Here is an 11,195-nt window from a genome sequence, read left to right on the forward strand (position 1 = left end):
ACTATTTTTAAATATTCTAAATATGACATGACGTACATTGTATTACATATGAGAGGAGTTTTAACTTTAATAACCGTTCTGATTATTTTCGGTAATTCTGTTTTAATTTGAAGGCAAAATTGCTGTTTGTTTTGTACATTGATGTAAACGTTGTTTGGGATCCAATTGAGAACTGTAACGGCCCATCTAGTGAAATAATGAATATTAGTAATTAGTAGTATTGTTATCAGTCCGTTATAAATGCTTATAATATTGTTATTAAAATCAATCCGTGCAATTTCACGTAATCCATGTTTATGCAACGACGACACCTAGTTGTAGAGAAACGAATTGCGTGTTTAACCTTTTCTCTTTGACCTTAATTTTTGTTTTTTCATAAACATCGACGAAACATTATATTTCACTTTTTAATACGCAAAAACTAGGTGTGTACGTATATATTGATAACGTATGTTCAAACTAATATAATACAATATTTTTAATTTCTCTTTATTTGTACTGCCGGGTGACCTTTCGCCATGTTGTTAGCAGGGCGCATGCGCATTGAGGCGGAGAGCGAAGGGAGATTGAGGTCGATTAAAGGTTTTTCGGAATCGTATTCCTAATTTATAAGCAAATATGCCGCAAGATTACGATAAAGATGCGTATCCTGAGCCTCCTCGGCAGACTCCAGTGGTGGATAAGCAAACGGCTCTCCCGAATCCCGCTTTAATATTGTCAAAGCTCTTCTACTACTCTGTCGATCTGCCAGTGACCAAATTCAGAGGTACAACTGATTTAACATATTACACGTGTTTACATCTGCTTTCATTAATCCATGTAGTTTGATATAGTGTGGAAATATTGCATTACAGCCGCACGTTATGGGATTTGAAACGCATGTATATGAAAAGATAGAAGCATGTGATCCTTCAATGCGACAATAACGGTGTCTTTATTTATATATGAACACAGTTTAGTTTGGTTTGTTGTTATTAGCCATATTAAAGTATATTGTGGAGTATATAGTCGTTTCACTAGGTCTGCAATACATTTTATCAGGAAACCACACACTACAGACAACATGTAATAAATATCAACAAAAAAATACTTTCTGCAAAGGGCAACTGTATAGATTTGTTTCAATGTGGCTCATTTCAATTTATAATAATTTTGTCTCTTGAGATTGTATGTTAGTCTATCATCATGTTGCAAATCTATTTTAGGGAGAAAATGAAAGCACAACAAAGTGTCAACGGAAATGAATATAGTGCAGCTTTTCTTATTCTTATGATCCTTCTTAATATTCATTTTCTTTATTCCAGGCATTATCGAAGGCATCCAGGGTGATAAGAAGTCCCACTACTACCATCAGAACTTTCGTCGTATTCCTGAGCTGATCGAATGTCAGGAAGGAGATTACGTGTGCTACTATGAGGCTGAGATGCAGTGGAGGAGAGATTAGTATGTTGCAACCCCGCAGTAATAATAACACATCATATATTTATGTTCATATGTTGTGAAGTGCCGCATTTCCTGTATTGGGTTTAAAGTGTGTGTTGTGCCCTGCAGTAAAGTGGATCAGGAGATCGTGAAGGTGATCCAGGAGCGTCTCAGGGCCTGTCAGCAGCGTGAGGGACCCAGTTACACACAGAACTGTTCCAAAGAGCTGCAGCAGTTTAATCAAGTTTCTAAAGCCTTTCAGTCACGCTGTGAGTACTGAAAAATACTGACCACATCTGATGTTGTCATTTTGATACTTTCAAACCCAAACCAAGTTCTGTCTAAAGCTGATACACAAACTGAAAGCAACTTTGTAGAGATTAATTCCAAACACTGCCAGTGCGTCCCAATTTGCATACTTTCCATCCTAAATAGTTTGTAAAATAGAATTAGTATGTCTCAAATAATAGTATGCTAAAAATGAGGGTTCTCAAAGTACTGTTTTTGGTGAAAATGAAATGTCTAGATCCATGGACACTTAAACGGCTGCTATTAGACATAACGCATTGCGAGAGGTCGGAGTGTAATGAGTGACTTTTCATTGCATTAATACAATTTCAAAAGAGATACTGTGCTAAATTAATAAGTGTAAGTATACAGTAAACGTCACATAAGAAATAATTAACAAATGCTTACATGCAAAGGGCTGTATTTTTATGTTTCTGACAATGATCACAATGTCGTCTAGGCAACAATGGCCTTTTCCGTCTTGCATTAGTATGCCCCAGTGTGTGCATACTGTTTTATTACGTACTGAAATGTATATACTTTTCCTTACCAAAAATCTACATACTTTTTGTGCGTAGTACTAGTAGGCGAATTGGGACGTAGCACACCTGACACTCCATGACCACAAGTCAGGAAGTTCTTTGTATTGAGGCATTTTTCAGTTCAATTAAAATGACAATAGTCTGTTTGAATGCAGAATCATTTGTTCTCGCACTAGTGAAAGTTGTTCTGATTTCCTGTAGATGGAGATCTGGGCGCATACGCCAGCGCACGCAAATGTCTGATGAAGCAAAAGGAGAGAATGATGGCAGAAGCACAGAACGCATAAGCATCGATTTCCTTTTGTTCAACTGTTCTGTATCAGTTTGGATCATCTGTATATTAAAGTGTAAAATAAAGTTTATTTGAAAGTGACTTCTCAATGGTGTTGATTCAGGAAATGATTTGCTTAATGTTTTTTATCTGGTTGGCCTGCTTAAATTGGTAGAGTGTAAACCAAACAAGTCTCTAATCTTTAATAAGTGGTTCCAGCCCCATGTCATCAAATATGATTAACATGCTTATTGATATTTTTTAATCCACAAGAATTTGTAGTTTTGTGAAACTCTGTATAATATTCATTGTCTATAATTATCCATCAAGTCATCACAAGTTACAGGAGCAAAACATTTTTTGAAACCCTATATATAACTATTGACTAGGATGCATTGGAGTTCAGGGTGCCTTTTAATACAGCATTATCAGTCATGGGACATCCTTTTAAATAGTTGTGTACCACAGTACAGTATTAACATTGGAAGCAGCATTAGAGGTTAATAGTTCATGCGTGAATTTGAACTTATTAAATTGAAGTTTTATAGAGAACTTAATTTCACAAGTTTCTTGCAACACAAACCCTGAGGTTGCTTAAGGAAATACAATTTTCCCACTTTTAATTGGATTTAAAAATCAGGATTTGTAAACAGTTGACCAACATGCTATCTGGAGCAACACAGATTTGAAATATTAAATCTCAAAGAATAAAACAAGACAAAAGAGTTTCTGTTTGGACTTTTATTCAATCCATATTTGAGAATTTAGGAGGCTGTCTGAAGACCTCCCTGGCTCCTCTGAACGGAGACCCTGGTGTGAGTCTTGGCCAGATGATCAGTGAATTCCTGAAATGAGAGCAGAAGGTCAATTTCAAGAACCAAACTGATTTTGAAGCAATTGGTGCAAATATGCAGTAATTAGAGATGCAATACCTGGTAAGGAGACTTCATGAACACGGTTTCCTTCCAGAGATCAGGGGTCAGGTAACTATAGGTCTTCGAGATTGCGTCAAAGGTAGCCTTGGCTGCAATGAGAACACAACATATTAGAATGAACACATCATCTACCCCTGCCGTGCATTATCAAACTATATAGTCTCCTCCCAAAGTTGTCAAATACACCACAAAAATTGTGTAGTCAACCAGAGCAGGGAGAGTCCAAATTTGGAATTCACAAAGCGCCAGTACCAAAGTTGCCCAGGGTAGCGGTACAGCCCCTGGCTGAGGTGTAGCAGTCATCAATACCAGCCATCATCAGCAGTTTCTTGGGCACGGGAGCGGACACGATACCGGTACCACGGGGGGCGGGAATGAGACGAACCAGGACTGAACCACAACGACCGGTCACCTGAGCAAAACGTAGATAAAGTTAAAAAAACAGTCTAGATTTTAACAAATGCAAAGTACAATACAATCTTCAGACGTCTAACCTTGCATGGCACGGTGTGTGGTTTGCCGATCTTGTTACCCCAGTAGCCTCTTCTAACGGGAATGATGGACAACTTGGCCAGGATGATGGCTCCGCGGATAGCAGTGGCTACCTCTTTGGAGCACTTCACTCCCAGACCGACGTGGCCATTGTAGTCACCGATAGCAACGAAGGCCTTAAAATTTCAGTCAAATGCAAAGTTAAGTGTTATGTGATATATATACACACGATTACAATTTGGAAAAGCAGATGCAAGAAATCACCTTAAACCTGGTGCGCTGACCAGCCCTGGTCTGTTTCTGAACGGGCATGATCTTCAGAACCTCATCCTTCAATGCTGAACTCAGGAAAAAGTCGATGATCTCAGACTCCTACAGAAAGTCAAAGCCATGTTAGAACGCTTCCTTAAAAGCAAAGCGTTTTTTACAACACTTCATGGAAGTCAAGTACCTTGATTGGCAGGGAATACAGGTAGATCTCTTCCAAGCTCTTAATCTTCATGTCCTTCACCAGACGACCAAGCTTGGTCACGGGCACCCACTATATAGAACAGAATGTGATGTTACATTGGAAGAATTGCATGGTATAAGTAAAAAAAGTGAATTAAATACAAGTGCACAATAATAATAAATAATTGTGCTAATTATCAAACAAATAAAACCATGATATAACATGAAATACATCTTGGTAGGTCGCTTTACCTCCTTATCCTCGGATTTGCCTCCCCGGGCACCGCGGCCTCTTCCACGGCCTCTGCCGCGACCACGACCGCGACCCCGGCCGCCAGTGCCGAAACCTCCACGAAAACCTCCTCTACCACCGGCGTCGTCCGCCATTTGCTAAAGGCAACAACAGACGCATGAAATATCAATGTTTCGAAAATGACGGAAAACACCATCAGACACGTTACAAACATACACCGGCAGATATCCAAAACTAGCATATACATAAAATACTATCAATACAACCCAACTACAGATAGTAACGCGTATAACGTGTCTATAACGTCGGAATATGAGATTTAAAACACAACCCGTTTTGCGCCAATATTGAGACCACGCTCGAAACTTCCATAATATCAACATTTCCGCAAAGTCTTTAAACTCAATGCTAGCATCATGCTGTTAATAAGGGATACGCGTACACCTCATGTTCAAATATTGTGTTTTTATTGTACGATGGCGAAGATCTAAACAGATTAAACAAACCACCGATGGGCACACAGGACGACTTACGTGATGTATATTCAGGAAGAAGAAGGCCGCATGTGAGTTTGCGGCGTATTTATACAGTGCGAATCCTCGCGATATTTAGTTTGAAACGTTGCCATTGTGACCTCTAGGGGGAGTAAAGCGACGTCTGCTGTGAACCGGATCAGATTATATTGGCTCAAATTAATCCGATTGTTAATATGCCTCAGATTCTTATTAAAGAGTTGAACACAGATTTATTCAACCAATTTGTATTGTAAAAGACAAAACCCAAAAATCTAAGTGACACAAATGTAATCAGAGGGACACTCATTTTCCCACATTTACATTTATTAAGCAGACGCTTTTATCCAAAGCGATTTACAAAGGAGCAATAAGAGATATGTTGTACATTTAATTTGAGATCATTTACAGTAAATCGCAGTTTTATTGATGACAGTAAATTATTTTCATAAACACACTAACTGTCATCATGAAATTCGACTTCAAATTATTAGACACATGTCACAATTTTCACGATACAACATATTTAAAAATGTTAAGGGCATCCATTGTTCGGTAGCTCTTAGTTTCTTATAATAGTTCATGGATGGATGACTTTGCAGATCAGTGATAACAACAGATTTTTCACTCTTCAAAATTTTGGTAAATATCCTCATTCTTGTCCTGGGTTTGAAGACTTTTAGCCTAGGAGAGATATAAATTGGGCTATAAGTAACGTGGTCAGAAACATACAAATCATAGCTTAAATTGCATTTTTATGCGTATGTTTGTGTATGTTCAAGAAATGTACGTGTAAAAACCTTTTCTTGAGAAACCTTGCTCCTCGCCTGAGTTTTGTCACGAACTAAGTTCCTCTTGTAAAGTTCTTGCACCACTCCACTGAAAATCACTTGCCTTGAATTGTCCTGTTATGGGAAAACATTTTAGATTTAACACGTTTAGCATTGTGAAATAAAGACCTTTTTCCAATATTATTCAATGCAATAAATATAATAAATCAATGGCCTACCTCTGTCTTTTTTTTACTCAATCTTCCTCTACAAAGTGATTTAATGTGTCCAGTCTATCATTTCAAGAAAGGTGTATTCAAAGATACATTCAAATGCTCTGTATACAACTCTCAAGATTTATACTATTTGTGTTAAAAAGTATATTGACTATCTTTCAGATATGATTCAATTTATTTTAACTCTAACTATACCTTTATGCAGATGATAGTACCCAGGACAACGAAGCTGTATATAATAAGAACAACCAATATGAACAGCAAAGTTTGATGAATATTAAGACCCCTTTCTGGAAACAAACCACAATTAAAAAAAGAAAACATAGGCTACTGTAGATGCCAGTGTTGATTTTTGACTTCTCACCTGTGACTTTTAGAGTAATCCCTTGCCCAATTGCCTGTGCCCCTATGTGCCCCGCATGAGACAGAGCAGCCGCACAGTAATACACTCCACAGTCTTTAATCGACAAAGAGCTGATTTTTAAACTGTTACCCTCCAGTGTGTACTTGGTTGGTTGGTTATCGAAATCAATCTGGTAGTGCATATCTTTGAGGAACACGTACCAAGAGATTTTTAGATCTTCAAGACCATGACCTGGGCAGTAGGATATGTTGCAAGAGCAGGGGATAGAGACAGACTGTTGGTCTTTCCTTTGCATCGTCTTTATTGCCTGCTGAAAATCTATTTTGCATCCGCACACGAAACAAACTGGGGAAAGCAATATAAAATGTTTATTAGAATAATAACATTGGCACACAGAATATCTTACATTGGGCTAAACTATACAATAGAAACCCAACAGTTAATAAAAGTGTTCCAGCATCCAGTCTGGTACGGCTGATTTTATGCTCACCTGAGATGAAGACAAGAAAAGTGATGCTAAAGATTCTCATGTTGATCTGTTCTTTAGCTATAATTTTTTTTATAGCCTGTGAGTGCTCTTTCCTTTCACTATAATGTCTCACCGCATGACTACAAATGTTCTCACGAGCATGGAGGTCTTGTGTTTAACTGAGGAATTAAAACAGAAACGGCATGTGAAAATGGGAAGTAAGCTACATAGTTCCTCTTTGCTCTTTCTTCTTTTCTAACTTTAAGAATCATTAATATCCATCCAAAACACAATACAACAACGTATGCAGTATTTAAAGTAGTATTCGTGTTTACCAAATGCATTTAGGCCATTAGTAGTTTAAGAATCAAGTTTCAGAATGTCCGTCAATCTGTTTAACTACATTTCCCATCGTTCATTGCGGTCTCACTGTCGGCCACGTCACGTCCACCGGCCACGTCGCCTCTCCTTCGCCATATTTCGTAGAGGAATGCGCTGGAGGAGAGCGGCACTGAGCCGGTTTACATCTACACTAACCACCCTGTGCTATCTATAACTTCACGAAAAACAGCCAGAGAGGGAAAACATCATGAATATCTTTAGACTAACTGGGGATCTGTCTCATTTAGCTGCCATCATTATCCTGCTGCTCAAGATATGGAAGACCAGGTCTTGCGCAGGTGAGCTAAACTTACACAAAACCTGCATTTGTTATATTTTGTCATATGTGTTGTGTGCTGTTTCTGCATGCTAAGGACACAGTGTTGGAACTTTAGACGTGGAAAAGCCTCGAGAAACGTCTCTTGGGATTATTTTCATACATTACTTGGAATAACGGATTGCAATTTGTTTAGCTGTCATGCTAACCGACGTTAGCTTGTCTTGAAATCTACTGAACTGCACACTTTGTTTATTAAAAGCGGTAGTTTAGTGATTATTTTCAAGGCTTTGACAGCTAAATGTGGGAAATATGTATGTTTAAGGCTTTTCAAGCGTATTATAATAGAGCAATGTATGTAGGTTTGTTGCTCTTATTGAAATATAAAATAGATAAAGAATACAGGCCCAGCGATTTACTTTACTATGGTTTACTATGCAGTTGACTTGTAGTTAGTTAGTAGTTTGCTAAAACAATAGAATAATCAATAACCAGGTTTGTATTGTGATCTATGGCATGAGTTTTTTTCTGATAAGCATTATCTTGCCATCAAATCTGCTACAAAGTCTTCTTGATGGTATGTGTCGCCATGCATTTATAAACAGAATTGCATGCTTGACGTGGCAATGCAGTTTGGCCTTTGCATTGTTGTCTTTTTCAGACATTGACTTTAGTTTTAGCCTTTTTAAGTTTATCACGGTATTTAAACAACACTGGCGCTATCTAACCTCATCTTGCAGTTTAAGAAATGGTCCAAAGGGCTAAATTCAAACTCATTTTGCCTTCAGGTATCTCTGGGAAGAGCCAGATACTCTTCGCCTTGGTTTTCACCACACGATACTTGGACCTCCTAACGTCCTTTATCTCTCTATACAACACGGGCATGAAGGTAAGCTTGTGGAATCTGCATATTTTCTCAATTGTTTTATCCTGATATGTTTGGGAATTTTTGTGGTTAAACATTTCTGTTCCCTCCAAACAGATTATCTACATTGGATGTGCCTATGCCACAGTCTACCTGATCTATGCGAAGTTCAGGGCAACCTATGACGGAAACCATGATACTTTCCGAGTTGAGTTTCTGGTGGTTCCTGTGGGTGGCCTCTCCTTTCTGGTCAACCATGACTTCTCGCCGTTGGAGGTAAGAAACAAGATGCATACAAACCTCCACTTTTGTCCGTTATGGATGTATTTAGACCAAAACAAGAATTGAAAATGTGATTAATCTTTTTTTATTGTCCATAATAGATCCTGTGGACCTTTTCCATCTACCTTGAGTCGGTGGCTATCCTGCCTCAACTCTTTATGATTAGTAAGACCGGCGAGGCTGAGACCATCACAACCCACTATCTGTTCTGTCTGGGGGTCTACCGTGCTCTCTACCTTTTCAACTGGATCTGGAGATTCTACTTTGAGGGATTCTTCGACATGATTGCCATCGTGGCTGGTGTCGTCCAGACTATTCTTTATTGTGACTTCTTCTACCTTTACGTCACAAAAGGTACTTTACCACAAATAAAAATTAATGCATGTTTTAGGTCTTTAAGTTAAATATCCATTAGTACACATGTGACTTGCTGTAGAGGATAATTATAAAAAAGACTAGAATGACATGTTCTGTCTGGCCCACAGTGCTAAAAGGAAAGAAGCTGAGTCTACCAGCATAAGTGCCAAAGAGAAGAGAGCTGTGTCTTCATCAGACTTATAGAGGGAGCACAAACCAATGATGCCACAGCAAGATGCCCAAGACAGAACACTTCATGCCAGATCACCATTAATTTTCTCTCCACCAGGACACAATTAACCATCCCCTTACAGAGATGAGGACGTTTTTGCAAACTGTTCTTCTGTCTTTAGCATTTTGCAGTACTTTTTTATTGCTATTAAAAAAGAAAAACTCGAAAAAAAATTCTATATGCAAGGTGTATTGAAAGAATGAACGGTGCATTGTACACACTAACTCCAGTTACGTGCATCGTTGTAAATTTGTCAACGATTAGAAATGGTTCCCGAAGTGCGGAGTAAGTCTGTGGTTCATCACTATTTATAAAGTACATGTGGCCAAATGGCTTTCGCTTTCAGCCACTAGTGAGATTCCCAAAAGAAAATCATCTTTCAGAAATTCACATTTTTAGTTTCAGTCTGGTCACGTAAATGCCTTATGTTTATGTGCATAACCATTTTGTTGATGACCCCACAGAAAGAAGTCAACTGTAAATAATAAAATGTTCAAGATTCAGCACAAATTTCTGTGTGTGCCCCATATCAGTTTGTTTAGGATGTTGACATTTATCAACAGTACAAAATTGGCTACTTTAATCCCTGCGAACAGATCAGTTTGTTGAAATGCAGTTGTTAATGGTAAGACCATGAAATTTAGTGGTGTGAATACTGTTAAAGCACATTTGGTGTGTGAATATGTCATGAGTTTTGTAGTAATTTCATTTTTTTGTAATCCTTGTTTTGTTTAGGTTTAGTGTCTCTGATGTTTTCCCCACCCAAGTCATTCCTGTAGGGTTTACAGTTATTTTTCGAGTTTCTATGTGTTAAGGACTCCAATAAATATTTTAAGGGACACTATTTTGTATTAAATGAAGTTTCTTTGTGTGGATATGTGTTGGTACTTTGGACCATCATTTGGAGGGAATGGGGTAAGTATGGCAATGCGATTAAAGTCCTATGTTCTTTATATGGAACTACTTTTTATATTTTTGTGCATTTGACAGACACTTTTATAATACGTGGTATGTAAGGAATATTTTGTCTGTATGTGTTTGCTAGGGATTGACCCGATGACCTCTTTGCTGCTAGTCTTAATATTTTAACTTAGTTTTATCCCTAAAGCTTTGCCCCCTGGGGTATTACATCATAACGAGGGAACAGAATAGACACAGCTGGTGAGCCATTTTAAAACAGTCACGTTATTTCAATTTTATTAAGAAAAGTCATACATTCATGATCTGTAAAAATCTAGTTGATCCGTCCTCAAAAACCGCATTGTTTTTTTAAGACTACTTTACCAGTTTAAACTGAACACTATTGGCAAAAATGTGAGAAGTGCTCATTTTAATTAGATTAATGTCCATGTTTCTCAGCTAGGGGACTCCCTAGGGGTCCTCAAGATAAAATTATATAAAATAAGACATCACCATCATTTATATATACTTACATGGATCAATCTCCTAGTGAAATTGATTATTAGAAATAACCAAACACAGTTCCAGTTATGTCAAAGCTTTACTGGGAGAAATTTTGTTATTTTATTTTTGATTTGTAGTAAAACCACAATAATCACAATTTGACTATGACCTCATCTAAACAAGCCAAGTCAGCTTTATTTATATAGCGCTTTTCACAATTTTCATTCATTAATACCACAGCATTTGTCAGCTCTACCTTGGAAGACAAGACTGGCTAAGAGTAGAGTTCTGTTCTGCATGGTAAAACAATAGTTTAATCATGACATTTGGGTATAAAACTATCAAAATAAAATTAGCCTAAACTACGTTTACTATTAACAAACAATTAAAAAT

General features: G+C 37.7%; 4 protein-coding genes across 5 annotated transcripts; 2 read left to right on the forward strand and 2 right to left on the reverse strand.

The window, feature by feature from the left end:
- The first annotated feature begins 520 nt into the window (after positions 1 to 520).
- Positions 521 to 3,225, forward strand: ndufb10 (NADH:ubiquinone oxidoreductase subunit B10). Its single transcript, XM_079456289.1, has 4 exons — positions 521 to 766; positions 1,305 to 1,443; positions 1,552 to 1,691; positions 2,454 to 3,225. The coding sequence occupies exons 1-4, from the start codon at positions 619 to 621 to the stop codon at positions 2,537 to 2,539; spliced, it is 513 nt and encodes a 170-aa protein (XP_079312415.1). The 5' UTR covers positions 521 to 618; the 3' UTR covers positions 2,540 to 3,225.
- Positions 3,226 to 3,249: 24 nt separating this feature from the next.
- Positions 3,250 to 5,275, reverse strand: rps2 (ribosomal protein S2). Its single transcript, XM_079456288.1, has 8 exons — positions 5,187 to 5,275; positions 4,653 to 4,790; positions 4,402 to 4,491; positions 4,215 to 4,322; positions 3,953 to 4,126; positions 3,711 to 3,870; positions 3,456 to 3,547; positions 3,250 to 3,368 (listed from the first exon to the last, which is right to left on the reverse strand). Exons 2-8 carry the CDS (start codon positions 4,785 to 4,787, stop codon positions 3,288 to 3,290), a joined length of 840 nt encoding a protein of 279 aa, XP_079312414.1. The 5' UTR covers positions 4,788 to 4,790; positions 5,187 to 5,275; the 3' UTR covers positions 3,250 to 3,287.
- A 128-nt stretch (positions 5,276 to 5,403) lies between these two features.
- On the reverse strand, positions 5,404 to 7,385 carry LOC306893993 (uncharacterized protein). Of its 2 annotated transcripts, XM_079456211.1 has the most exons (7): positions 7,340 to 7,385; positions 7,026 to 7,183; positions 6,536 to 6,880; positions 6,367 to 6,461; positions 6,175 to 6,228; positions 5,966 to 6,070; positions 5,404 to 5,849 (listed from the first exon to the last, which is right to left on the reverse strand). In XM_079456211.1, the coding sequence occupies exons 2-7, from the start codon at positions 7,063 to 7,065 to the stop codon at positions 5,790 to 5,792; spliced, it is 699 nt and encodes a 232-aa protein (XP_079312337.1). In that variant the 5' UTR covers positions 7,066 to 7,183; positions 7,340 to 7,385; the 3' UTR covers positions 5,404 to 5,789. The 2 variants fall into 2 exon arrangements, with proteins under 2 accessions (XP_079312337.1, XP_079312338.1); XM_079456212.1 differs by lacking the exon at positions 7,340 to 7,385 and having other exon boundaries at positions 7,026 to 7,322.
- kdelr2a (KDEL endoplasmic reticulum protein retention receptor 2a) lies at positions 7,384 to 10,349 on the forward strand. Its single transcript, XM_079456213.1, has 5 exons — positions 7,384 to 7,684; positions 8,451 to 8,551; positions 8,645 to 8,803; positions 8,911 to 9,163; positions 9,295 to 10,349. The coding sequence occupies exons 1-5, from the start codon at positions 7,594 to 7,596 to the stop codon at positions 9,327 to 9,329; spliced, it is 639 nt and encodes a 212-aa protein (XP_079312339.1). The 5' UTR covers positions 7,384 to 7,593; the 3' UTR covers positions 9,330 to 10,349.
- Positions 10,350 to 11,195: the final 846 nt, after the last annotated feature.

The sequence above is a fragment of the Barbatula barbatula genome (genome assembly GCF_947034865.1).
Source record: "Barbatula barbatula genome assembly, chromosome: 5".
In the NCBI taxonomy this organism is placed as follows: domain Eukaryota; kingdom Metazoa; phylum Chordata; class Actinopteri; order Cypriniformes; family Nemacheilidae; genus Barbatula; species Barbatula barbatula.